This window comes from Medicago sativa, chromosome 6 (genome assembly GCF_051527215.1).
Source record: "Medicago sativa cultivar Bolivia chromosome 6, Bolivia_mono, whole genome shotgun sequence".
Taxonomy (NCBI): domain Eukaryota; kingdom Viridiplantae; phylum Streptophyta; class Magnoliopsida; order Fabales; family Fabaceae; genus Medicago; species Medicago sativa.
Window position 1 is genome coordinate 3161980 of NC_140754.1, and position 27357 is coordinate 3189336.

The window sequence follows — 27357 nt, forward strand, 5'->3', positions numbered from 1 at the left end:
AATTTAATTCATAATAAACACATACCAAATACTTTATCATGCTTCTCAACAAGAAAAAATAAAATAAAAATCAATTCATAATAGACATTACACATTCAAAAATATATATAAATATATACAGAAAACTATCATGAATTGTTCAAGGCATAAAAAACGGTCATGACTTGTGCATATAAAACTAATTTTTGGAGGAGACCTTAAATATTAGTTATGCTAATGTCACTGATTTTTGTACATTGGTTAGGAAAAAATTAACAGTTTAATAACTTATACACACAGCAAAAGATATATTAACGCATAAAAATATGATTAAACATAAAAAATAAAATAAAAAATGTGTGGTTGTGGAATTAAAAATATTTTTACCAATCTTGAAAAAGTAATCTAAATGTTGCTCTCCTAAAATTAATTAAAAACATGAACCAGAGACTTCAAAAATTATTTAATCAAAACAAACTCAGAATTTCAACTCAAAAAACATTTGACCTACCGAATCAGAGAGAGCTCCGCCCCATCTAGTCAAACTCTGCAGATATTCAAATTATGCTTTACTTATACTCAAGTACATAAAGTATGAGTATTAACTAATCACATTAATGATTCTTAACTAGATCAAGATTCATAAACAAGATCTATTTTCAAGATTGTATATAAATCTTGTAACTTCTTTATCCATTAATAACAAAGTATACTACAACAATTGATTACTCATTTCTTTTTATCTTTACTTACACACGTGATTAACAATCACCAATGTCAAATTATATTTCTTGTACAAAATATATTTCTTGTACAAAATACAATGATCACATTCTGCTGAAATAGAATCTGTCTGGTGGGGCCTGAAGGTCACTGCCTCCATAGTTAAAACCAGGTTGAGAACCATTGCCTGGAGGTAGTGTCTCATCTTCATCTTCAAACCAATATGTCTTGATAATTTTAACAGCCTTCTCATGAATTTCACTGTTGTCGTGACTCCGCAAGTTACCAATCTTTTCCAATACCTCGTTAATATCTATCATCTGAGCATACAAGTTGACGTCTCCTGTGTTAGCAAAGTTTTTCTCCGCTTCTACAACCTTCAGAAAATTCTCAAGACCTTCTAAACAGACAGCGACAAATCTTGAATCAGGGCAAACAAGTAAATCACACAGAGGCTTAATGCAACCCTGGCTCGCCAAGTACCTTGTAATAACAGCAACATTTGGTAAGTTAATGCGTAAATTTTCAATGTTGCCAGCACGAAGCAGGGCAAGAAAATAACAATTAAAAACGAGTTTCACGTACTTGATTTGTGCGTGGGTACCGACAGATGCAGCATTAGAGAGAGCCCATCCAGCTTCTTTTTGAATGTCAAACTCGGCATTTTGAAGAAGATTGACCAGAGGAGCAATCAGACCAGCTTCAATAACAGCCTGCATCGTACATAAATAAAAGGTAGAGTTCACTGCGCTTTATTAACCATGATATTTGACGTCATTTGAGTATAAAAAAGATGGGATTTATTTGCTTACCTGTATCTGCTCTCTGTTACCAGCTGTAATGTTTGATACAGTCCTGCAAGCTTCTTGCTTAATACTTTTGTTGTGATCATGGGTCAACAGGCTCAAAAGGCATTGGAGCGAGCCATGATTGATAACAACCTGACAAAAAAAGCCCCACCAAATCAGGTAATTCTCACAGGTGACATATGAGATGACATGATACTTATACAAGGGGTGAGAAGAGACTAGATTCATGGTAATAAATAGTAGTGAATCACTATCAATGACTAGCAAGTATAACTAAACTTTATCCATCATTCATCCCAAGATAAAATTCCCTACCCCCCCTCAAAAAACAAATTTTAATATTTCAAAGATTGGCAATCAATTTTTAACAACCGCATACTTACTTGCAAAACTCACCTATGAATAATTTCAGGTTATAATATTTAAACTTTTAATTTGATTTCCAAAATAACTAACACAACAGGAATTGAGTACTTTACCCAATAGCAGTTAAATTGAATTTGAAATAAGCAACTTATTATTACCTGAGTCTGCATATCGTCTCCAGTTACAATATTTCCCACCGTGCGAAGTGCAGCAAGCAGCACAGAAGGAGATGGGTGCCTTCAAAAGATGCAGATACAATTAGAGCCAAAATAATCAAGAATTGCAAAAGAATATGGTTTTGAGCAAGGGATAGAAGAATCGGTACTTACAGAAGGAGCTGCACAAGTCTGCTACATACACCTGCCTCGATCACCGCTTGGATTTTATCATTTGTGCCATCAGAAAGAGTGAAGAGTGCCCAGCATGCATCTGTGAGGACTTCTGCATCATTGGATAGAAGCAAACGCTTGAGAGCTGGAAGTGCTGGCCCCAGCTGTCCATAAAAATCTATCTAGTATTAATACACATATATATAAAAGTGTTGTTGCAGGTTCAGTTTTAATAATTTAACAAAAGATAACAAGTACCTGGTCAAATGAGGGTCGTGGCTTGCCCCTGCAAAAGCTCGACAGGGCCCAGGCGGCATTTCTGAGCATAGAAAGATTATCTGCTTGGTCATTCAAGTGGGATAAGAGAGGGATGAGGGCACCATGACTGAGAACAAGATCGCGGCAACTAGGGGAATCAGCGGAAATGTTTCCCAATGACAACACAGCCTACAATACAATTTCAGAGTTTTAGTGTTGAGCAAAAATAATAATAATAAAAATCCCAGTTCTACTGCTACTACTAGATATTAGTATAATAAATATACCTGGTTTCGAATAGCATGATTAGGTGAACTAAGTAGGTTGACAAGTATTGGTACAGCCCCATGATCAATTACCAACTTAGTGTGATCAGAAGTTCCAGCTGTTATGTTTGTAAGTGCGAAAGCAGCGCAATACTAAACAAAGTCACACAAAAAACCAATCAAAAAAACAACAAAATTTCAAACTAAAAATAAAAATAAAATAGACAAGTTTGAAACAAACAAACAAACCTGGTCCTGAGGAGAATCGTCCTTAACTAGACATCGAAGAAAACGAGGAAGAGATTTAACAAGTTTCTCCTCAATCGAAGGACTGGGTCCTACACAACAAATATCAAAACTTTTAACACTTCCGAAAGTAAGAAAAGAAAGCAACATAGTAATGAATGCATTAAAAACATGAAACAAAAACAACAGTTACCATTCGAATTCGAATCCGAAACAAGGTTCTGAAAATCAACCATTGTAGGAAGCTTCTGAAAATCAACAGAAGGAATTTACGATCAACGATTTACGATTTACGATCGATAGTCGATGGAATAGAGAGTGAGATTTGATCGAGAAAGAGAGAGATGAAGTTGAAATACATGGTCTTCTAGAGTTTGCAGTTACTTATATTTATTACTCCTCTATTCTATTAAATGGGCTGACCCACCCGACAGGCCCAACTTCGTCAATGGATTTTGCTTTTCTTCTTATTTCACAAATTTCTCTTCAACATAGTGAAGATACCAAAATAACCCCAATGGAGAAGATTTGATTTGTTTTTATTTTAATTTTGATTTGATTTGATTTTAATACATTCTAAAGATTAATTAATTAATTAATTTGGTTCCTGGTGAACAACTGAACGAACATAAGATAGCATCGGTTGGTTTCCCTCATTGCATTGCATGATCATTGAATAAACGATCATGGATAAGATGTTTATTGAATGCAGTCAGATTATTTTTATAAGCCATATTGGACAACTCATGGAAATAAGCTGAAAACAATGAACATGCCATAGGTTTTCTTTTTATAAGTACCTCCGAACAGTTTCGTAAGTGTTTATCGCCAACATATAAGGCCCGTTTGGATTGACTTGACTTATTTTTTACCTTATGAAAAATAGGTCATGCAGATAAATAAGCTTTTATGTTAATTCTTAAGTTCAAATTAGTCAATCCAAAAAGGCCATATATTCTTATCATCCCTTTAAAACTAATTTACACTCTTTCCCCCATGATGAATATATAATGTATTCAAATTTACACATGTTTGAATATATCTCTTTGAATCTTAAGTTTCCAAATAAATAATGTATTCAAATTTACGTACTTGGCTACCATCAATGACATTGAAAATTATACACATGTTTTTCGAAGTTGGAAGACTTGTTTTAAAAGGTTCGTTTACATCATAATGGAGAAAAGTGCAGCACATTTCATTTCTCTAATGGGAGTGTATTTTTTACAATTAGAGGAGAGGACTGTAGTTTAAGCATCTCTTAAGGGAAATGAGTGTAATATATATTTACATGTGTAAGCCTATTAATACCTGTTACTTCATTTTTATAAACAAATTTGCTGATTGGTGTAAGGACTATTGTGGAATTTTTGAGACAATGTGAACTGCTTTACTAATTGTTCCGTTCGCTTGTCTTTTGTCTGCTTTACTAATTGTTCGCTTGGTGTAAGGCTACTTGTTTGTTTGGTTCAAACTTATTTGTAATTTTTGGTTAAAAAATACGCATCTCTGTTAAGATTATGTTTGTATTTTATTTTATTTTATGGCTTTATTTATTAAGTTAAAAATGAGAATTTCATATGCTTTGGCTGTTTTGGTTGAATGCATCAGGAAAAGAAAGGAGTGGGATGTATATGAACCCAATGTGGATCTTCTATCCAACGAGGAAGTTGATATCCTTGAAGCAAAGGAAGAGAGAAATTTCAGGTGAATTGACCCCATAGTCAACCATGCCTAATCAGATAGTTCAGTAGAATGTATATTTTTAATGTCTATCGTTCGAGTTATTTACATGTACTAGTATACTAGTTGGTTTTATAGGACCAGTAGTCAATGGTTCAGCATACTGCTATCATTTGTTTTTTGCAGTGCTTCTTCTCTTATATCTTTCTCTACCCAAAACAAAAACAAAAACACTTTAGGCAAAAGTGTCAAGGTTTCATCAAACTAAAGGGATCTCAACTCCTAAAATTTGTCTTAGTTTGGAAAAAGATTGACAAAAAATGTTTAAATAATTCTGATAATGAAATATGAAATTGCAGGGGATCCATAATATTTAGACAAACCAAGCAAAGGTATTATAACCGGAAATGGATTCTCCAAAATAAGTTGGTTTCTGCGAAAGGAATTAGTGTTCCACAACATGATGATCTAATGTTTGAATATCTGTTAGGAAAGGTGTCCACATTTACCATGTGTTTTTTTTTTTTTTTTTTTTTTAAAAAACACGGTCACAATGCACAGTAGACTCCGCCACAAATTCTAGCTATTAGTATGTGACAATGTCTCAAACATGTCAGGGCCTCTGTTGGCGGTTACTACACCTCACTTTCCATCATCCTCCATCACCTTTTGCTGCTTTATGCACACAACTCAAATTTGCTTACCCTGGTATCACAAACCTTTGCTGAAACATGTCAACATAATATATATTGTCCCACGACAATTTCATCCACAAGTTATGGCCCTCTACACTGATATATTCAATGAATATAAAAACCAAAACAAATGTTTCATTTTTGGGTAATACAATTAATTAAATTGCAACCTTCCATCATATGAAGGAGACCATCTAACACTGGTTTCATGTTTATTTCCATCAACAAAAGGAGAAGAACATTAGTCAACAAGGTGACGTAGAGTAGAAGTAATTTGCTTCTAAAAAGAGAGCAAAAACTGCTTATGATTAAGAGGCGTTCCTAAGAAAACAATGTATAACGACTTTTTTTTTGGGGTCAAATAACTCAATATCTATACATTCATCCTTTAAAGTGAACTAGTGGAGCCCCTGAATACTGCATCGTCCCAACCAACCGATGGTTATGATCACGAGAACATATCTATGACCTTTTAACATAAAGTTTACCGATTCATTTTGAAATTTATTCTTATAAAAACTCTAGGGATTTTTTTTTCTTCTCTAAAATAGAGAACTGGTGATTATTTGTAAGGAGATTACAAATGATTATTTGTAAGGGGAAAAAAAAAGGGTTGATTATGTCGCTACCAAAACTTTATCTACACACACAGGAGATATCAACTTTTGATTAATTTTATCATTTACTTAACTTTGTTCGTTACTTAATCATTATTTAACAAATTAAATAATTCCTTAAAAAAATTAAGTTTTTTTTTCATACTATATACAAAGGGGAACAAAATTAATTGGTGATTATATAAACATACCATAAGGGTGTATCAAAGTACTCAATACTCCTAAAAAAAGTATATCGGACCAAAAGAAAATTGAATAAGGTTTAGAGTCCTAAAATACGACAAATCATTGTTCAAATTCATAATGTTAGAGGTAATTTAATACCTTTCACTCTTCAAATAACTTTACTTTCTATCACGGAAACATGCTCCATTAATTTAAAATGAGGTGGTGTCAAATAATTAGATGTTTGCTCTCAAAAATAATTGGATGTAAGTTGCTATATCCAACAAAACCTTGTAATATGAGATTGTTGAACAATATATAATATGCTTATAAGAAAGTTGCTTGGGGTATATATCTAAAAAAAGAGGTTCTGAGAAATTATCTACAAATTCAATCCTTGTCAATTATATGCATGTCTTACATGCATATTATAAAAGAAATCACCTAGATAGTTCCCAAATAAAATTTGTAATGTCATACTAATTTGTAAAAAAGAAGTGCCATAATCAGATCAGACTGCATGTCACAACTGGAACTGGAATATGATTATCATCATCAATCTGATTTGCAATGTTGATTTTCTCTCTTGCACCAGTAATAAGCATGTAGTATGAGCTGAACAGCTCCAAAGATTGCTCCAATACCATTGCCGATCTGCAATATTCAATACAAATGTATATTAATTAACATGGGTTAAGTTAAGTATAAATCTTTCATCCAATTGAACTACAATAATATAGGAATATGTTAGATAAGTTACCAGGACATAGATGTCAAAGGGGTGGAGTAGAGCATATGTAGTCCAGCAAAGTCCATTGAGGAAGTTAGTCATAGAGAACCAAAATGGCATGTATTTCATACTCTTAGTCTTTATAACCTTTGCCTGTTCATTATATGTAACAAAATATCAAATTGAGTTTAGTGAAAATATTTTATCAAATATAATATGATCTGAATATAAACTAATGGAATAGAAGTTACTTACCATGATGATAAGATGAGAGACATACATCATCAACATGTTGATATCACATTTCATACCAACAATAGAAGACCTGTTGGTAGTGTCATGTAGTGTCAACATTGTTATCAGAACAATGGCAGCAAAGAAAACAGCCTCAATGAGAAGATTAATCAGCAACTTCTTCTGAAATTAGACAAAAATTTAGAATAGTTAGTAGCATAACAGGAATGGTTTACATTATCAAGAAGCGCCTTAACCATTCGATTAGCAACTTGGTTTTCGTAGGGATTTCAAATTAACCAAACATTAGGTAATCAAAAAATCTGTTATCACTGATAGTTTGGACATAAAAGGAAAAAAAAACAGAACATTCATAAAACATATTAATAAGATTGCATATATTTGATATCTACTAATAAAATCAGCAAATTTTCATGAATTCATGAATACTATAATCACAGTGAATCAATCAATGATGTTACTAGGGGGGAAAGAATGTACACTTACCCGTCCACGTTTGTTGGCATAGATAAAAAAGATGGCAAGATAGACAACCTCCAAGAGAACTCCAACACTATTGATAGAGAGAACTAGAGTGCTGTTTGGGTGCACAAAAGGCATTCCATAAAACACCCAAAAAGCACAATTCATCAATGTTGCCAAGTATGGACCTGGATTGACCTTCTCCACATCCTTCTTCTTTATAATTCCATAGAAAGTTGGACTGCAATTCGTTATCGAATAATTAATCTATAGTTAACACATTATCCTAATTAAATTAAAATGTCCAATGCCAAAAAACACTGTACAAATAAAAAATGTGACAAAAAAATTGAAAACCAAAACTTAGTTTTATTTATTTTTGAACTTATACACACTCTATATCTGTCATGCAGATACACAAATTTTTCATTAAGAAAATGTAGATGCACAATAGTTTTAGAAGTTCATATATTTTGATGATATTTTAAATGAAATTCTACATTATGATAGCTTAAACATGCATTAAGAATAATGCTATAAATATTATTATGTATCCAATTAGGCAAAATGTAATAAAATTTCTAAAAACTGTTTATAGTGTTCATAGTTTTATAGTTCTTAAATGCGAATGTATGTAGTTATTTAGAGACTATCAATTAATCTACGAAACAAGTATATACACTATATCCTCATCTAATGCACGAACACTTCTGATTGAAAGCGTGTCCGGTTATCCGGCATCTACACTACACTCGTAATTACAGTGAATTATATATTTTCTCAAAATTTTATTGGTGTCGACGTGTCAGTGTCGTGTGGTGCCGGTGTCCGTGTCAGTGTCGTGTGGTGCCGGTGTCAGTGTCAAGTACACTATACCATTATGCAAAATGCATGAATCACAAAAGTTCAAAACAGAGTGATTATTATGAGATTAAGAGAAAGTTTGATTACGCTGGTGAGAAGAACAATCCGAAGGAGATAAAATTCCCTGCATCCAAACACAGAATATCCATTAGAATAAGCTAAAATCAACCGTAACTGAATTAAGAAATTTCTGGAATCGATTAACTGAAAAAATTATAATCATTATTGTTCATACATGCATGCATGCATGATTAATCGATTATGAAAAAAAAGCTAAAATCAACTTCAACTAAACTAAAAAATTTCTGAAAATGATCAAATTAACGCTAATTAAATCAAAGAAAGAAGAAGATGAAGTGATTAACAAACCTATAATTCCAACAACGTTACGAATTACTGATTGGTTCACCATCTTTTCTAGAGAGAGAGATTTTAGAGAGAGAGAGAGAGAGAGAGAGAGAGAGAGAAGAAAACAGAAAGAAAGCGTGGTGAAGAAGAAGAATGAAACAAGTGAGTGTTATATAGTTCTTATATAAATGTGGGTCCCAACAGTCAAATTCAATTTTAAATTCAATGCGTCTTAAAATTTTATTCATTTCGAATCAAATTTATTTTAGAAAAACAATCCTATTTTAAAAAAAAAAACATTTTAAAAATTTCGAAAATTGTTTCCACAAAATTTAAATTTAAAATTAGAATTAATACCTTAATTCTCTCTCCTCACCATCTTAGAAGTAAAAAAAATGCAGGGTCATTTGTCTGCTTGGCTAGTCAAACACGGAATAGTTCATAGATCTTTGGGTTTTGATTACTAAGGAATAGAGACTTTACAAATAAAGCCCGAGGATTGGCATTCGATTGCTGTTGTGAGTGAGTTCCCAAACTCAGGATAAAACATAGTATGCAAATTATAAAAATAACAGTTAATTATAAGTCTGGAGGATTATGACCATAAAACACAATAATATATACTTTAGCATTAAACTCTTTTGTTTACTAAGTACTCATGATTTTCCTTTTTGTTGGATTTCTTGATTAATCCAGATTTGCCATGCAATTCTTAACTATTAACAACTAAGCGTTTAGGATTCGTCTTTCTACTGGATATCTTAATTTATCCAGGTTTGTCATGCAATGTCTCATAATATCTAGTACACAATATATTGTATGTGTTTGGCAATACGTTTGCAGTAGCCAAACCTGCGTTTGCTTTTTCAAACGCCAGTTTCCAGATTTTTATCTTGTTTGGGTGAATGAAAAGTGCTTCCACAAAACTCAGTTTTGACCTCAAAACGCCAGTACAACTGAAGCTGGTATTCCTAGCTTCTACTTTTGTGAAACTCAGTTTTGATTTCAATGACATATATAGTTACCAATATACCCATGTTTTCTTCTCCAATTTCCTACTAATAAACATCTTTTTTCTTCTTCTTCCTTAAAAGTAACATCTTTGTTCTTTATTTTTGCAAATCTATCCTAATTTTATCAGATTTGCAGATGAAACAGGGAGACGAGGGCAAAAAAAATAATAATAATATAACTTAAAATAAAGAAAAGGAACAGAAGGGTTAGATCTGGAGGGTTAGATTTGCAGATCTGTTCTTAATTGGTGAAGGGGAAAGGTTAGAAGAAGGGTTGGAGTAATGGATCTGGAGGCTGAGAAAGAAAAATAGTGAAATGCGGAAGGAAAAGTAGTGAGAGGTGGAGAAAAAGATGGAAATAGAAGAAGTGTTGGAGTGTAATGAAGCTGGAGAAATAGAATAAGGAGGACGTGAAGGAGTATTAAAAATAACAGCTCAATTGATCCATTTTTTTTTAAAAAAAACTAATAAATTTTATTAAAAAAAAAACTCTTATAATCTGAAATTATTTTTAAATAAATTTCTGAACCAATAAAAATCCTATTATGATTTTAGATAACTTCAAATAATTATTTTAAGTAAGAATGAAATATTTAGTTTTAATTAAAAGGATAATTTAGTCATTACACATTCAAAATCAATTTTGATTCAAGATATCCAAACAACATCAACTCATAAGAATCACTTCTATTAAAATGTATCCAAACATAATCAATTCACATTCAACTCACTTTTAACCAAAATCAATTCTCTCAAACTCAATTTTATCAAAATCAATTATCTCCACCACCGAACCAAACACACACATTATCTTGTCAAATTTTACTTCTAATCTCCTTGAGTATAAGTATTCTCAAGAGTCATTGCCCTTCGTGATGAATCAAATCCCTATTCGAGTAAACCCACTAGGTGGAATCAAACCTTTTCCGGTGTAACCTCCACAAATTATTATTATGCTTTACTTATACTCAAGTACATAAAGTATGAGTATTAACTAATCACATTAATGATTCTTTACTAGATCAAGATTCATAAACAAGATCTACTTTCAAGATTGTATATAAATCTTGTAACTTCTTTATCCATTAATAACAAAGTATACTACAACAATTGATTACTCATTTCCTTTTATCTGTACTTACACACGTGATTAACAATCACCAGTGTCAAATTATATTATTTAATAATATTCAAAGGACAACTAAAATGGTTAACTTTATATATTCTTTACGTAACATTGACCTTATCATGTTATCACTCCAACTCTACAAATGCTAATAATTCATCTTAATACTTAGTTACCCAAGAATTATAGAACATACATACACAATGTGTGCATTAAATCGTGAGTCCCATATTAACTATTATTTCATCAAACATCATACCCGCGTGCAATTCTACAAAACCAATCCAAAAATTCAGTTTTTTTAGTGGACAAACTTCAACTTCTTCTATTTAATTAAAATATTAAACGAAGTTCGAATTGAGTAAACGAACATTCCATGAAATGCTTAGAATGTCAAGATTATAAATATAATTTTAGTTTTGGTGTTTACTTATCCAATTTGTACAGTTTTATTAAAGAGCATATACAGGTCTAGAAACATGACAACAATTTGTATTCAACTTATAATCAGGGTTTTGCCCCATTATACTTATTGAAATCCCACGTTTTTGGTACCAATTGTAATGAGTCAAATAGTTGAAAGGGCAATATGGGAAATGTGAATGTGGACTCTTATAAATAAGAGAAGGTCAAAGGGAAAAAAGGAATGGAAATTGTGATGTCAAAATCTTCTTTTCTATCTGAACTCTCTTCTCTCTGATTCTTCTGTTCTTATTGTATTGCTCAGATCCTTTCTTTTAGGAAAGTGATCCTTCTTTATTTATCAATCCAATTATCATTTAAATTGCTTCCATTTTTCCAACACTGTTACACCAATTATGTAGATAATTTCGTCTACTTTCTAATGATTCAAGTTTCACTCTCAAAGGATATATGTAGCTTAAGTTATACACAATTTACTAACAAGGTGTCCAAATAACAAACAGTACAATTTTACCCTCTCTCCTCTCATTAATTTATGGCTTATTCGATCCACTGGTCCCTTAACTTAATTGTTTGTCTCAAAATAGTCCCTTAACTAAAAAACGTCTCATAGTGCAAATTATTTATTAAAAAGTTATATTTTAACATAAAATACACAAGTTCCAAGATAAACTTACTATTTTAAATTTCTTAACATGTGCAAATTTGCACATGATAGAAAAACCCTTCATTTATTTGTCACCTTTTCCAAACCTTTTTTATTTTTGACCGAACTTTCAAATCCTTCTTTCATACTCTCACCTCTCATATATTATGTCATTCTCTTTCTTTGGAGGCTCTTCATTTTTGAGAGCATCTCAATTTAAGGTTAGTAGTATTGTAGTAGTATGAGTTTTCTTCTATTTTTGTTTATTTTTGCATTTTCAAATTTTATTCTTCACATGTTTCTTCTCCTGTGTTTTTCGGTGGCTATTCGTATTCGTTGAGAAAGATGAAAGGTGGCTTACGTAGGATAGGTTGCATGGTTGATGTGCGCGGTTTAAAATGACCAATAAATAAAAATGAGACGAAGGTACTATTACACAACCAGTGTGAAGATGAAATCTTAGCATGCAAGCTCAGTGATTAGGGTTTATTAGATGTTATTACCCTATGATTACTATGGTGTACCTTAATACATCTATAAATAAGCTTGTAATCATTTTATCAATAATGAGAATTTTCAGTTTCATTCATATTTGTTTTACTTCATAATATGGTATCAGTTTCTCTCTTCAAGAGAGAGAGAGTTAGTTACGATCCAGTTCTAACCGTTTTCCGCCATTGAAGCTTGAAGCTCAAGCTTCATCGTTGCTCTGTTTTCTTCAATTTTCTTTGCGATTCGTTCTTGTTTCGCTTTCTTCTTCTCATTTCTGTTCTCAATTTCTCATTGAGATTCTTCTTTTCTTCACATTTCTCGAGATTCATTCCTCTTGTTTCTTCAATTCTTTGCGTTTTTCTTGATTAATCATGGTTCGTAATCAACGTGAAGATACTGAATCACCATTTTATGTTCATCCGAGTGAAGGTCCTCACTCTGTGATAATTTCCCCTAAATTCAATGGTTCCAACTATCTTGCATGGAGTATATCTATGCAGCGTGCTCTTGGCGCGAAGAACAAGTTACCTTTCATCAATGGATCTCTCCCTGTTCCAGATGATGATGATCTCAACAAAAATGCTTGGGAAAGGTGCAATCACCTTGTGCAATCTTGGATAATTTCTTCAGTTTCTGACTCCATTGCACAAACTATTGTATTTCATGACACAACCTTTGATGTTTGGCAAGATCTTAAGGAACGTTTCTCAAAGGTTGATCGTATTAGAATTGCAAATTTACGTTCTTCCATTAACAATCTTAAACAAGGATCCAAATCTGTTTTGGAATATTTCACTTAGTTGAAAGCATTATGGGAAGAACTTTATTCACACCGTCCTCTTCCTAATTGCACTTGTCCAGTTCAATGTAGATGTGCTGCAATGCGAGCTAACAAAGAGTATCGTGTTGAAGACCAGATCATTCAGTTTCTAACTGGTCTCAATGATCAGTTTTCAGTTGTGAAAACTCAAGTACTCTTACTTGATCCTTTACCTTCATTAAACAAGGTATTTTCCTTGGTTATTCAGGAAGAAAGCAACAATGTCTTGGTTCCTTCTCTTCCTTCTCTAGAAGAAGGCTCTGTTCTTGTGAATGCTTCAGAGGCAAGAAGACCTCAAGGGCGTGGTATAGGCTCTTATAACAAACCTTCTGCTGGATATTGTTCTTTTTGTAACATATACAATCATACTATTGAGTATTGTTATCTGAAGCATGGTTTCCCCAACAAATCTCATGCTCAACCACAGACTGCTGGTAATTCACAAGCTAATGTTTCTTCAGTTGAACATTCTGATGCTAGCAATACTTCTGGTGGTGCTACTAATGTTTCTGGTGGTATTGGCAATGTTTCTGGTAATATTGGTTTGGCTCAGGATCAGCTTGATCAGCTTGTATTCTTGCTTCAACAAGCAAATTTGGTTTCCTCACTTCCTTCTCCCTCTCCTGGACCTACCACTAACCAAATTACTGTTTCTCCTTTCATCTCTTCTGGCCAATCTGCTTCCTCCTCTTCTGCAGGTATATATAGTGTTAACTCCTGCTCTTTACCTTCAAATTCATATTGGATTCTTGATTCAGGTGCAAATGAGCATATTTGTAGTCATTTACCTTATTTGTCATCTCTTTACTCTATTACACCTGTCACTGTTAATTTACCAAATAACACCACTGTTGTTATTCATCAAGCTGGCAATATCATTTTTACTCCTCAATTTTACCTTACCAATGTTCTCTATTGTCCAAACTTCAAGTTAAACCTCATGTCTGTTGCTAAATTTTGCAAGTCTCTTTCTTGTATATTTCACTTTTCTGACAAACAATGTCTTATACAGGACACAATGTCATTGAAGATGATTGGTTTGGCTAGTCAACAAGATGGCCTCTATAAGTTTTCTAGTTCAAATTTAGCTTCTATCAATTCTGTTTCCAATTCAATAAATGTACCTTGCACTTCTGTTTCTACAGTTACTTGTAATTCAAGTCATTTCATTCCTGTTAAAGCCTTATGGCATTTCAGATTGGGACATTTATCCCATCAAAGAATGGATAAAATGTCATCTTTGTACTCTTCTATAATCAATGATAATAAAGCAACTTGTGACATTTGCCAAACAAAGGCATATTCCTTTTACTTCTAGTTTTTCTCATGCATCTTCTAAATTTGCATTGCTACATCTTGACATCTGGGGTCCCTTGTCCATTCCCTCTGTCCATGGTCACAAATATTTTTTAACTATTGTTGATGATCATAGTAGATTCTTATGGGTTATCTTGCTCAAAACTAAAGCTGAGGTTCCCCATCATGTCAAATCCTTTATTACCATGATCCAGAACCAGTTTCACATCACCCCTCAAACTATTAGGTCTGACAATGGACCTGAATTTATGCTTTCTTATTTTTATGCCTCTTTTGGCATTTTACATCAAAAGTCTTGTGTTGAGACTCCTCGACAAAATGCCAGAGTTGAAAGAAAACACCAACACATCCTCAATGTTGGTAGAGCCCTCCTTTTTCAATCCAAACTCCCATCTTCTTATTGGTCATATGCCATTCTCCATGCAGTGTTTCTCATAAATAGAATCACTACCCCTATCCTTAACAATCACTCTCCTTTTCAAATTTTATATAACAAACTACCTGATATCTCTTCTTTTAAGGTTTTTGGCTGTTTGTGTTATGCTTCATTATTACAGTCCAATAGAACCAAGCTCCATCCCAGAGCTAGAAAGTCCATATTTCTTGGTTACAAATCTGGCTATAAGGGTTTCATTCTATTAGATCTACAGTCTAGAGCCATTTTCATTTCTAGACATGTCATATTCCATGAACACATTCTTCCATATCCCCACGGTTCTGACTCCATCACTTCACAATGGGAATATTTTCCTTCTCATTCAAACACACCTCCTTCCACTTCTCCTGATGTCATTTCTGTTCCTCCACCTACTATTGATGACCCTCCTTTCATCAATTCTCCTGATGACATCACCCCTCCTCCTCCTTTACCTGTTTCCACTAGACAGTCCACTAGAATATCTAATACTCCTGCTTATTTGCAAGACTATGTCTGTAATAGTTCTCATGTTTCTCTTTATCCTATTACAAATTATGTTTCCCATAATAAACTGTCTAACCAGCATGCTTCTTTTGTTCTCTCTTTACATTCCAATCCTGAACCTAAATCTTTCACTGAGGCAAACAAATTTGATTGCTGAAAGCAAGCAATGTAAGCTGAACTGACTGCTCTTGAGTCCACTGGTACCTGGAAACTTGTTGATTTGCCAGAACATGTCAAACCTATTGGTTGTAAATGGATCTACAGAGTCAAGTATCATGCAGATGGCTCTATTGAGAGATACAAAAGTCAGGCTTGTGGCTAAAGGTTACAACCAAATTGAGGGACTTGACTTCTTTGACACCTTTTCACCAGTAGCCAAAATGACCACAGTAAGATTAGTTCTTGCTTTGGCTTCTATCAATCATTGGAATTTACATCAACTTGATGTAAACAATGCTTTCTTACATGGTGATTTACAAGAGGATGTATACATGACTCTCCCACCAGGTGTCTCATCATCTAAACCTAATCAGGTTTGCAAGTTGATGAAGTCCTTATATGGTCTTAAACAAGCAAGCAGAAAATGGTTTGAGAAATTGACTTCAGTATTATTACATCATCACTACATCCAAGCACCATCTGATCATTCCTTATTCATTAAGGAAACTGCTTCATCATTTACTCTTTTACTGTGTATGTAGATGATATCATACTTGCTGGCAACTCTTTGACAGAGTTTGATCACATTAAATCCATCTTACACAACTCTTTTAAAATCAAAAATCTTGGTCAACTCAAATATTTTCTTGGTCTGGAAGTTGCACATTCTTCACAGGGCATCTCTTTATGTCAGAGAAAATATTGTTTGGATCTCTTGTCTGATTCAGGCTCTATCAACTCTAAGCCTGTCTCCACACCTTCTGATCCATCCATTAAGCTTCACAATGATTCTTTCCTGCCTTATGAAGACATTCCTTCTTACAGAAGATTGGTTGGCAGATTATTATACTTGATTACTACCAGACCAGACATCACATTCATCACACAACAACTTAGTCAATTTCTCTCTAAACCTACTCAAACTCATCATCATGCTGCTTTGAGAGTTCTCAGATACTTAAAAGGGTGTCCTGGTAAAGGACTCTTCTTTCCCAGAAGCTCTTCTCTACACCTGCAAGGCTTTTCTGATGCTGATTGGGCAAGGTGTATTGAAACCAGAAGATCAATCAGTGGCCAATGCTTCTTTCTTGGAAATAGTTTAATTTCCTGGAGAACTAAGAAACAAATGACTGTTTCCAGATCTTCTTCTGAAGCAAAGTATAGAGCTTTGGCCTCAGCTGCTTGTGAAATGCAATGGCTTCTCTATTTACTCAGGGATTTGCATGTCAAGTGTTCAAAACCACCAGTTTTATTCTGTGACAATCAAAGTGCCCTTCACATTGCTGCCAATCCTATTTTTCATGAAAGAACCAAACATCTAGATATTGATTGTCATATAGTCAGAGAGAAGCTTCTTGCTGGGATTTTCAAACTTCTGCCTGTTTCTTCACAAGACCAGTTGGCAGGTTTCTTCACAAAGCCCTTGTTGCCTCAACCTTTTGGCATTCTCTTATCCAAGCTGCGTTTGCTAGATCTCTATCAACCTCCACCTTGTGGGGGGCTATTACACAACCAGTGTGAAGATGAAATCTTAGCATGCAAGCTCAGTGATTAGGGTTTATTAGATGTTATTACCCTATGATTACTATGGTGTACCTTAATACATCTATAAATAAGCTTGTAATCATTTTATCAATAATGAGAATTTTCAGTTTCATTCATATTTGTTTTACTTCATAATAGGTACCATCAACATAATACACTTCTTATACATAATATCTAAATAATAATTGATTTTTGGACGACAATTTAGCATAAGACATCTTTAAAAAAAAATCATAAATATGAAATGTATAATTTGTTCTCAATTCTCATATTGTGAACTTCCATATTGGTAGATGCAAACAAGAATAGGTAGTAGAATAGAAAGACAGAAAAACACCAATACTAATAAACTAAATCAATTTCTTTTAGCATAATTGTAAATAGTTCATAAAGCTACTATAAACTAGAGAGAAATTTCATGTCTTTCTTAAAGATTAGAACTATTCCAAGTATGGTCTATCCAATATCTCCATTATCATTAGCAGTCAAATAAATAAAAGTTTACATGTGGCTGAATTCCTTAGGCACAAAGATAATTTCATTAACATTTGAAGCTTTGTATTTGTATCTACAAATTTGGCACTTTGAATTGTCATAGCTCTTAGTACTTTTGAATTCTTCATAATATATTCTGCAAAGTGGAGCTCGCTAGTGATGTCTTTGTAATTTTTAAGTGAACATGTTGTTAGATGTGATAAAAGACATTTAGGAATAATCTGTGGTTCCTCCCAATCTTCATCACAAAATTCCATTGGTTTAAGAATCTGATAACAATCAATAGAGTCAAATAAGTCTAATTACACTCACATATATGGAAGTAGAATTGAAAAATACTTCACATTACAAACCTCGTCAATGATAAGACTTTGAGGCCTGGGACAATATTCAAGCAACTTTATGAGAGACGTAAACTTCCACATTGGAGTGAGGAAGATAAGCTCCATGTGAATTAAATTATGAAACATGGCAATGTGGTCTAGTGTATAGAGAAACTTCTTCTGGAGCTGCAAAAATAGAATATATATATATATATATATATATAGTAATAAGAAATTGATCACATAAATTATATGCATATGCTGATATTCATACGTACCTTCACATTTGCACGTAAACGCTCCACATTATGAAGGGGGCTTCTATGGTGAAGTTACTTTTGTGACTTTTTTGGAAAAGTCGCTTATGTGGCTTGATGGGAGAGTGCCACGTGGATGTCTTTTTAAATCGGTTATTTGGAAAAACGATTTTAAAAAGCTTTTGTTTTAAGAAAAAAGATATTTTTAATTTCTTTTTTATTTTTGTTTTCATTATTATCCTTTAGGATTGTGTTCCTGGCTCTGATACCAGATTTTGAGTGGGGTTTTTTTTGCGGAATTTTCTCGAGCTCGAGCTTCATTTATAAGTTGTTCAATTCTTTCTAAACCCCGAAAAGGTTCTAAAAGAATTTTTGCTCTTTTCTTTTGAATCTCTGTGAGATTTTCTTGCATTTCTTCTACCAGATCTTCAATTAAATCTATATGAGATCTCATTAAAGTTTGAGCTTTATATATTATTTGTTTGTATGTTATTAGATCATAATACCATTCTATATCACTTACTAGATGTTGCAACCTAGTTTTAAAAAGTATTAATTCTGATTTAAGAGTTAAACCAGGCATATCTAATTGTTGATTCTCCAGCGGAGGTTTTCTTGTTCTAACATTTGTTCAGTTTTTATTTGTTTTAACATTTCTTCGATTTTTGCTAGACCTTGAAAGGGTTCTAAAAGCATTTTTGCTTTTTCTTGCTGAATACTTGTAAGAGTATTCAATTCTTCTATTTCTTCTAATAACTTAGAAATAGAATCTACATGGTAGATTATTAAATCTTGTGAAGCAAAAAGAATTTGTTTTAACATAATTCTTGTATTTTGATAATTTATTTCAGAAATTATTTCTTCTAGTTTTTGCTTATAGAGTTGTAACTCTGTTTTTAGATTTAATCCAGGCATTTTGACTTTTTATAGTCTTTGATTAATCTTATTAACCTGTATCGATAGAGTTTTTATAGAGTCTTGTAGCTTTTTCAGCTCACTTTCTTCTTTAATTTCGAAATCCTTTCTAGGTGGTTCGAATGAGGATGAAGCATCATCTTCAAATATAGTTCGAGAACTTAATGATTTGCTAAAATCTTTTTGATCTCTGTTTGGTGATGTTATTCGAAGACTTTGGCTTCTAAACAACGGTTTTTCTGTTTCTTCAAACATATTTTTTTCTGCTTCTATCAAAGAAAAACTATTTCTTGTGATATTTTTAAATATTGGTGTTTCCAAAGTAATTAATGGTGTAAATAATTCATCAATATGAATTGTATCTTTTCCTATGAATTCTATGCTATGATGTGAATTACTCAAAGCATAATTAATTCTGTAGTAAATTGTAAAAAGATGATTACCTTCCTTCATAAATGTTGAGTCTTCTAATTTATAATGAAAAACTATAGATTTATTTAGATCTATATCTTTCAGGGATAATCCCATTTGTAAATTTATATCAAATTTTATCTTTCCATATTTTAGATTACATTTTCCTTTTGCAATTACAGCTTGTTTCTTATTTCTAATTCTAGAATCTTCTAGAGCTATTTTTAAAGGTGAATCAATACCTTTCATAAAGGTACTTTTGATTAGAATTTGAATGGTTGAAATATGAATATAACCAATCTTTCTTCTTTCATTTTCAGAAAATTTTTCAAGTCTTCTATCGATTTGTTGTTTATCTATAGTTGATATTACTATTTTCCCATTAGTTGTTTCAATTGGAATTGCTTCCTCTCCTACCATTATTCCAAATTTTAGAATATTTTTTCTTGATAAAAATTCTTTAAGTTTACTAAACTTTCTTTTAAAATTTTCTTCAGCAGTTAAAGATAAATCTGCTTCTTCAATTTTATTATCTATTATGCTATCAGCATAATAACTAGATGTTCCTTCAAAATATGAAACTTCAGACATGTTTTATAATAATTCGTAATAAATTCATACCTGATTTTTTCTTCAGAAATATGGTTGATTTTTGCTTCAGCAATTTGATTTCTTCAGCAGTTTTTTCTGCTTGTGTTGAGTTTTTCCCAACTCAGGGCGAATTCCTCCAGAGTATTACCTCAAGAATTCTCAGCTATAGTGTTTTACCACTATAGGACCACTAGTTCTTAAAACTAAGAGGCAAGCTCATATCAAATGATATAACTTATATTGCTTCAATTCATGGTGAATACAAATGAGCTTCGAGGCCCTTATTTATAGGATGAGAGACTCACAAGTTGGCCTTCATAGTTGGCACAACGTCTCTTTCCTTTACAGCACACGGAAAAGAAATGACATGACAGAAAGAAGAAAGCGACAAAGAAAATTATATTACATAATTGCCTTAGAGATAAGGCTTATCTCTAAATGGGTCCCATGCCCACTAATTTTCTACATTTTCTTCGTTGTTTGGTGAAACGTCACTGTCATACAACGATTCTTTGTCTGCCACGTTATTTATGTCTTTTGCACACCACTTGCATTGGTGTCCTTTGTATTTTTGAAAGTGTCGGCAGCACTCCTGTTGGATTGGGTCGGGTAGACGGCCCAAGTCTGCTTCAAGCCCACTAAAGTTTTCTTCGAACTTTAGAATTTGCTGAAGGTGTTCTTCTCTTGCTTGTTTTCTTGAGTCACTGTAGACTAGAAAACTTTCTTTTGCAGTTATTACCCTGAAGTTTGGTAATTTTACTCCAAATCTGATGAGAGTATCATAGAATTTTTCCATTTGATGCAGAAAACATTCTGGTCTTGGATCTACATCTCTTCCATCATTTGTTGGATATGAATGATTTGAAATGCCAATCTTTATTAAGTGTCTGGCTTTAATAACTTCATCGTCTTCAAACCATGGATAAGTTGAAGTAAAGGATAAAAAGAACTCTTTACCTTTTGCAAAGTTATTGTTGAATTTATAAGCGATATCGCCTATATCTTTTGGAAGAAGTTCTAATTCATGGATCTTCTTTCCTGTGTTTTCTTGAAGATACATTGTTTTAATCATTCCACAATCATAGAATGATCTTACCAATTCCTTGCCTATGCCTGGAACTGTTACAGCTTTGACTTCTATCCCATTGTTGCTAGGATAAAAACATTCTGCTTTTAATTCTTCTGAATAGTTGGTTAGCCATCTCCAGTTTTTGTAGTAGTCTCCAATAGTGACTTCTTTGACGAACTGTCTTTCTCCATAGATAATTTTATCTACAGATATCTTCTTTTTTGTCTCCATTTTTGATGGTTGGACTATGTTATTGGCTGTTGCAACTTCTTTGTAAACAGCGTTGTAGGCTGCTTTTGCTTTCTCAAGAGTTTCATAACCCTTGTATCTGACATTTTTGCCTTGTGTGTGAAGTTTTGTGGTTTCCCAGTTTTGGTAGATTCCTTTCATGGGTCCATCAAAAACTACATAAGCCATTTTTTTGCCTCCAAGTTGACTATCAATTTTTTGGCTTATTTGCTGATCAATGGATTCTTCTTCTTTTCCATTTTTTCTTTCATCTTCTTCGACTTTGTCAGCCCAAGATGTCTTTGGTAATTCTGCAAGGACAGTTGTTGGGTTTGTTGAGGATTTTTTTGTTGGATTCCATCCATTTGGTTCTATTGATTCAATTGGGATTTTTGACTCTTTTGGAGCTGAGTATTTTACATAGTAGTTGAATTTTCCAGAATCTTGACCTAGCAGATCCCAGTTTTCACTATTTTTAGATTCTGAAACTATTGATGTTTCTTTTTTACTAAGTTTTTCAAGGTTTTGAATTGTTAATATCATCTCCCCCTCTTCAGAAAGAAGAGTTTCTAGACGATTTTTTGCAGAGGCAATTTGCTCCTGTTTTTGTCTGAGAGAATTCTGTAGCGTCTTTATAGCTGCTTCCATTCTCTTGTCAATGCATCTGCAAAGCAATTCTTTTCAGATTTTATATATTCAATATATGGGTGAAACGGTTGGAGTTTCATCTGCCATCTTACAAGTCTTCCATATTTATAATTGACGCGAAGGTCATATTTCCAACATCCGGTTACATATTTGGAATCTGTTCTTAATAAAAATCTGGTTGGAATTAATTCCATTTGCCATTTTGTTAAAACTTTAACACAACTTAATGTTTCTAATTCATGAATTGGATACCTTGTTTCGGTATCTGTAAATGATCCTGAAACATATTTACAAAGTAAAAGATCTTCATCTTTTATCTTATTTTTAATATTTTCATAAGAATAATCAATCTTAGTATCTTTTGATACTAATTTTTCTGATAAATCAGATTGTTTGTCCAATTTCTCTTTTGAGCTACTAGACTTAGCGTACTGGGTTGCTCCAGTATCTTTCATTCCTTGTTGATGGGTTATATCACCAACATAGTTTCCCAAATCATCAAGATTCAGTATCGCTTTACCATTAGGTAGAGCTCTCATACAACCTGCCCAGGTTGTTTTATCAGCATCAATCTCAACAATTAAAAAATCATTTTATGTTGGATTGTATAAGCTGGGTAAAACTTTAATTTTTCTTTTAATAGTTTTTACAGTTAAAGTATCTTGTTCAGTCCATGACCATGGAACTTTTTCAGATATCTTTTTCTGTAAAATCTTTCTTTCAGTTGCCAAATTTTTGAAAAATCCTTCATTGGCAATATAATTCAAACATCCTAAAAATCTTTGAATTTGTTTTCGATCTTTTAATTCATCAGGGAAAGCTTGAATCTTTTCCTGAACATGTGGAGATAAATCGAGAGTGCCATTTTCTTTAAAAATAAGGCCTAAATACTCGATTTCTTTTTTGGCTAATTGTGATTTCTTTTTGAAATAACAATTCCTTTTTCTGAAATTCTGTTTAAAACAATTTCTACATCTTTAAGATGTTGTTCTTTAGTTCCTTTTGTAAAAACTAAAATGTCATCAATATATGCCAAACATATATGTTCTAATCCTCTAAGAGCATTATCCATAAATCTTTGGTATATAGATGGTGCTTGTTTTAGTCCAAATGGAAGGACATTCCATTGGTAATGACCTTGTGGACATGAAAAAGCTGTTAAAGGCTTAGTTCCTTCTGAAAGTCTGATTTGATAGTATCCTGATTTTGCATCAAAAGATGAAAACCAATCACATCCCTTTATTTTTTGTAAAATATAATCCTTTCGTGGTAATTTATAAGAATCTCCGATTGTAGCATCGTTGAGTTTCTTATAATTTATCACCATTCTAGATTTTCCTCTTTTTATTTCATTGTGATTTGTCACATAAAAAGCGGGTGCTGAATGTGGACTTGCAGATGGAGTAATTAACTTCTTTTCTTGAAGTTCTTTTATATCTTTTTGAAATTCTAATTTATCTTGTACCGAATAAGGCATTTTATATCTTACATTAATCTCCTTATTGGGATCTCGTAATTTAATTGTAACAAGTTCATGATTTGTATTTTTCAGATTATCCAAAGGATCTTCTGAACATACAGTATCAAGTTTTTGTTCTATTTCTTCAAGATTTAAAAAGAATTTTCCTTCCTCCCAAATACTCTTTAGGTTTATAAGATTTTCAGAAATTAATTGAATAATCTCATTTCTAGTTATAATTTTTGTAGTTATAACTTTGGTCTTTTCTTTGGGGTTTGCTAAATTTTTCCAAAGTAAAGAAATAGTTTTTACATTTTGCAGAAACGGTGCATATAACTTTAAAAAGTTATTTCCAATGATTAAATCTAATCCTGAATCATGGAGATAAATTGTTGGAATAAAAAATTCATAACCTTCTATGGTGATTGAAATGTCTCTCAAAACAAACCATATTTGATGTTTTGATTTGTCTGCAACAATTATTTCTTTGGGTTTTTCTAACCTTTTCCAATCTCTTGATATGCTTCGTCTACCGAAACATAATGTTGCGCCTGTATCTAAATAGGCTAAAATTTCCTTCTTTCGAAGTTTTATTTTGATAAAGGTAGCACTAGGGTTCCCTTTACTCAAAATCTTGGTTTTGCTCATCTTCGGAATCTGTACAAAGTTCATAGAAACTTTGTTGCTCCCAATCAGAATCTGAATCTGATTCTACTGGTTCATAACCTATTCTATAAATCATGTTTAAAACTTGTTTCTTTTCTTTAGAAACTTTCTTTGGACATTCATTAGCATAATGTCCTGTTTCATGGCATAGCCAACATGTGCATGATTTTTTACCTTTAGGACAGGTTTTATTTTTTCTAGGGTACTCCCTTTTTCTTCTATAGAATCTTTTCTTCCTATGTTTCTTTTTATCATAGTAAAATCTTTTAAATTTCTTTTTTCTAGGATATTTTCTTTTTCTCCTAGTTTTTTCACAACCATATGCTCCAATTTTCCCTTGGATTCTATCGCAGCACAACCCTATTCGTGCATCTCGTTTTGATTGTTTGTTTAGGCACTGTTCTTGTATCCAATTTCTAAGGATAGAAATTCTAGCTCCTAAAGTATTTTTAACCGTTCCTGAGGATACTGCACTGTTAAATTCAGTTTGAATTATTTGGGACATTGACATAGGTAATTTTTGGTAAAATAATTCGACAACCTTTTGGTTTTCTCTAGTGTCCTTATTTAAGTCATAATATAATTGTGAAAATTCACAAATATAATTTTCTATGTAACAAGGATTACATATGGATAAATTCATTATTCTCCATAATTTTTCAGTGTTAAAGGCGGTATTTGAATCTACCGTATCTTGCCATCCTTTGAATTCATTTAAAAGCCATTCAAAGATTTTATTGATCATTCCCATACTGTTTTCTGCAGTTTGTTCTTCTTCAGGTTTTTCAGCCAGAAATTTATATGCATTACCTTCTGTTCTACACAAAAGATAATTAAAAATTTGTTTTGGGCTTAGACCTTTTAAATCACTATCTAACTGTATTTGGATAGTATTTTTATTATACCAACTTCTTATGGCTTGAACAAGATTGTCAACACAATCAATATTTAAAATTCCACTTCCATCATTTACACTATGTTTGGGAATATAATTCATAGGAATTCTTTGGTATTTAGCTTGGGAAAATTCTCTATGGAATTCTGTATTCCAATTATAAGAGGGTCCTCTTTTTGTTCCTGAGCTTTCGCCCATTTCTAATTGTTCTATTTTAACGAAATTTCCATCGTCTTTTGAATCATCATCAGAACTAAAGTCGTAGACAAAATCTTCTAGATCTTTAGGTTCAGGTTCTTCCTTAATGGAATCTTTTTCACTTATGTCTAAAGTAGCCATAAGTTGATCTAATTTTTCGAGTTGATACTCTATGTTTTCTTCTATACTCATCTTTTATAGTTAGCAAATAAGGTTTTTTCTTTGATTTCGATTTTTTCCTTATTCTTCCCCCCTTCTTGAAGAGAAAGATGTTGTTTACAACAATTTTTTATTAAATAATTAATCATATCAGTGATATTGTTTAACTGAGGATTAAAAGAATGATATATATGAGGGTATTTATGGTTCTCATTTTTATTGTAACACGGAAAATCTTTTTCCATATTTACCCAAGTTTCATGGGGCCTTTCTAATCCTTGCTCATAATCTTTCGTAAACAAATTATTTTGTTTATAAATTTGAGGTAAGTTTTCAAGAAAAGAAATTTGTCTTTCAAATCTCTCATTTAATTTCTTGGTTTCGTCAAGCAAAGCTTTAACTCTGGTTGTGAGTGTATTGTTTTCTTCACTCATCTAGCTAATTCTTTAAGTTTATTCCTTAAATCTTGAGCTAATCCTTTATATTCATTATATAAAAAATGATCTTCATTTTCATGGCTTTCATATAAATATTTGTCTAAAAAATATTCAGCCGTTGTATCACACCATCTAATTTGTGCTTTAACTAATGTAATATCTTGATAGTTTGGACATAAAATAAAGGGTTGTAAAATACACTTCCCTGTTGGTCCTTTAATAAATTCCATATTTTATTTAGACTTTTAAAGCCGGTTTTTGGACAAACTGATTTAAAAGATTTGACTTTATTGGAAAAGTCATTTGGGTGACTGCACCGTAGAATTTCCTCATTATGAAACCAATCAAACTCAATAGTAAATTGATTAAAAATATTTGCTGTGACCAAATTTGGTAAACTTATAACTTGTCTATTTTTCTCCGAATAAGGTGACTTTACTTGTAAAGATATTGTTTCCAAATTCTGTAGAATGGGGCAGCCGGATAAAAGCTTCGAGATATTTTCATAATAGGCGAAAGTGATATAACGCAAGTTAAGGACTTTGAGCAAGGGAAGATCAACTTCTGACATTTTATTCAATGTTATGCCCTTCAATCTGAGAACTGACAAGTTTTTGGTCGTTAGAATGAAAGAAGGCACGGTGTAGTTTAACTTTAAGGAGCAGAGATCAATGTCGAGGTTTTGAACTCCTAGTTGAACTGCGGTATAAAGAAAATTGTGGATATCATCATTGTTAGGGTAGTGTCGACATTTGAGGTGGAATGAGAGGATGGGTAGGGTTTTATCTCGACGGTCAATGACTGAGTTGATGAAGTTGGAAAATGTGGAAGCCCGTCGAAAGTTTCGGTCATTGAATTTGAGGATGAGTTGTGAGAGCCATAGTGTTTTCCACCTCTTTGAGAGGATGCTTGTGGTAGCTGCAAATTTGGTTGGAAAGAAGGAAAGGATGTGATGAAGAAGTGAATCTGGAAGAGCACTAATTCTGTCTTCTCCTGAAATTGAAAGCTGCAGCCGCTTTGATAGCTGTAGTGACATTGTGATGGGTGAGAACTGAATCCGGTAGTGAAATATTGGAAACTAGGGTTGGTATTTGGTAAAACCCTGTACTTGCAGTGAGTTCAATGTTAGAAACTAGGGTTTAATCTGCTTTTATGATACCTTGAGAGTTCCCTCAAAAAGGATATTTATAGCCATTCATAGGCTTGTTTTCGCGTGACTTAAGCCCCAAGTAATCTGGGTCTTAAGTCATTTTACAGCGCCCTAGAAGCTTCTAGAAACCTATTGGGACACGCTTAAGCCCTAGGAACAGATTGATGGTTCAAACCTTAAATATCTTTTTATTTTTTT

The 27357-nt window shown here is 32.7% G+C and overlaps 5 protein-coding genes across 5 annotated transcripts; 2 read left to right on the forward strand and 3 right to left on the reverse strand.

The window, feature by feature from the left end:
* Positions 1-644: 644 nt before the first annotated feature.
* Positions 645-3337, reverse strand: LOC146912074 (importin subunit alpha-2-like). Its single transcript, XM_085718826.1, has 9 exons — positions 3170-3337; positions 2980-3068; positions 2752-2883; positions 2465-2653; positions 2207-2370; positions 2036-2114; positions 1515-1643; positions 1288-1415; positions 645-1185 (listed from the first exon to the last, which is right to left on the reverse strand). The coding sequence occupies exons 1-9, from the start codon at positions 3210-3212 to the stop codon at positions 807-809; spliced, it is 1332 nt and encodes a 443-aa protein (XP_085574952.1). The 5' UTR covers positions 3213-3337; the 3' UTR covers positions 645-806.
* A 3126-nt stretch (positions 3338-6463) lies between these two features.
* On the reverse strand, positions 6464-8928 carry LOC146912075 (bidirectional sugar transporter SWEET6b-like). Its single transcript, XM_085718827.1, has 6 exons — positions 8817-8928; positions 8535-8571; positions 7608-7824; positions 7122-7283; positions 6897-7019; positions 6464-6790 (listed from the first exon to the last, which is right to left on the reverse strand). The coding sequence occupies exons 1-6, from the start codon at positions 8857-8859 to the stop codon at positions 6692-6694; spliced, it is 681 nt and encodes a 226-aa protein (XP_085574953.1). The 5' UTR covers positions 8860-8928; the 3' UTR covers positions 6464-6691.
* Positions 8929-12866: 3938 nt separating this feature from the next.
* Positions 12867-13295, forward strand: LOC146912076 (uncharacterized). Its single transcript, XM_085720680.1, has one exon. The coding sequence runs from the start codon at positions 12867-12869 to the stop codon at positions 13293-13295; it is 429 nt and encodes a 142-aa protein (XP_085576806.1).
* An 81-nt stretch (positions 13296-13376) lies between these two features.
* Positions 13377-15711, forward strand: LOC146912077 (uncharacterized). Its single transcript, XM_085720681.1, has 4 exons — positions 13377-14013; positions 14074-14222; positions 14328-14435; positions 15190-15711. Exons 1-4 carry the CDS (start codon positions 13377-13379, stop codon positions 15709-15711), a joined length of 1416 nt encoding a protein of 471 aa, XP_085576807.1.
* A 2003-nt stretch (positions 15712-17714) lies between these two features.
* LOC146912078 (FBD-associated F-box protein At4g10400-like) lies at positions 17715-27045 on the reverse strand. Its single transcript, XM_085720682.1, has 4 exons — positions 26327-27045; positions 18650-18671; positions 18107-18253; positions 17715-18022 (listed from the first exon to the last, which is right to left on the reverse strand). The coding sequence occupies exons 1-4, from the start codon at positions 27043-27045 to the stop codon at positions 17744-17746; spliced, it is 1167 nt and encodes a 388-aa protein (XP_085576808.1). The 3' UTR covers positions 17715-17743.
* Between the last annotated feature and the right edge of the window lie 312 nt (positions 27046-27357).

Excerpts from the sequence above, each read along its gene's own strand:
- LOC146912074 (XM_085718826.1), bottom strand. The coding sequence starts at position 3,212 with ATGGTTGATTTTCAGAACCTTGTTTCGGATTCGAATTCGAATG. Across the intron at positions 2,371-2,464 it reads CACGACCCTCATTTGACCAG|CTGGGGCCAGCACTTCCAGC; the intron begins GTACTTGTTATC and ends TTTTATGGACAG. Across the intron at positions 2,115-2,206 it reads AGACTTGTGCAGCTCCTTCT|GCACCCATCTCCTTCTGTGC; the intron begins GTAAGTACCGAT and ends CATCTTTTGAAG.
- LOC146912078 (XM_085720682.1), bottom strand. The coding sequence starts at position 27,045 with ATGTCACTACAGCTATCAAAGCGGCTGCAGCTTTCAATTTCAGGAGAA. Across the intron at positions 18,672-26,326 it reads CATAATGAGGAAATTCTACG|AATTGAACAACTTATAAATG; the intron begins GTGCAGTCACCC and ends GGGTTTAGAAAG. Across the intron at positions 18,023-18,106 it reads AAAGTCTTATCATTGACGAG|ATTCTTAAACCAATGGAATT; the intron begins GTTTGTAATGTG and ends GATTGTTATCAG.
- LOC146912076 (XM_085720680.1), top strand. The coding sequence starts at position 12,867 with ATGGTTCGTAATCAACGTGAAGATACTGAATCACCATTTTATGTTCAT.
- LOC146912077 (XM_085720681.1), top strand. The coding sequence starts at position 13,377 with ATGCGAGCTAACAAAGAGTATCGTGTTGAAGACCAGATCATTCAGTTT. Across the intron at positions 14,014-14,073 it reads TGCTTCCTCCTCTTCTGCAG|GTGCAAATGAGCATATTTGT; the intron begins GTATATATAGTG and ends TTCTTGATTCAG. Across the intron at positions 14,223-14,327 it reads CTCAATTTTACCTTACCAAT|GACACAATGTCATTGAAGAT; the intron begins GTTCTCTATTGT and ends TGTCTTATACAG.
- LOC146912075 (XM_085718827.1), bottom strand. The coding sequence starts at position 8,859 with ATGGTGAACCAATCAGTAATTCGTAACGTTGTTGGAATTATAG. Across the intron at positions 7,284-7,607 it reads ATGCCAACAAACGTGGACGG|AAGAAGTTGCTGATTAATCT; the intron begins GTAAGTGTACAT and ends GTCTAATTTCAG. Across the intron at positions 7,020-7,121 it reads TCTCTCATCTTATCATCATG|GCAAAGGTTATAAAGACTAA; the intron begins GTAAGTAACTTC and ends TATAATGAACAG.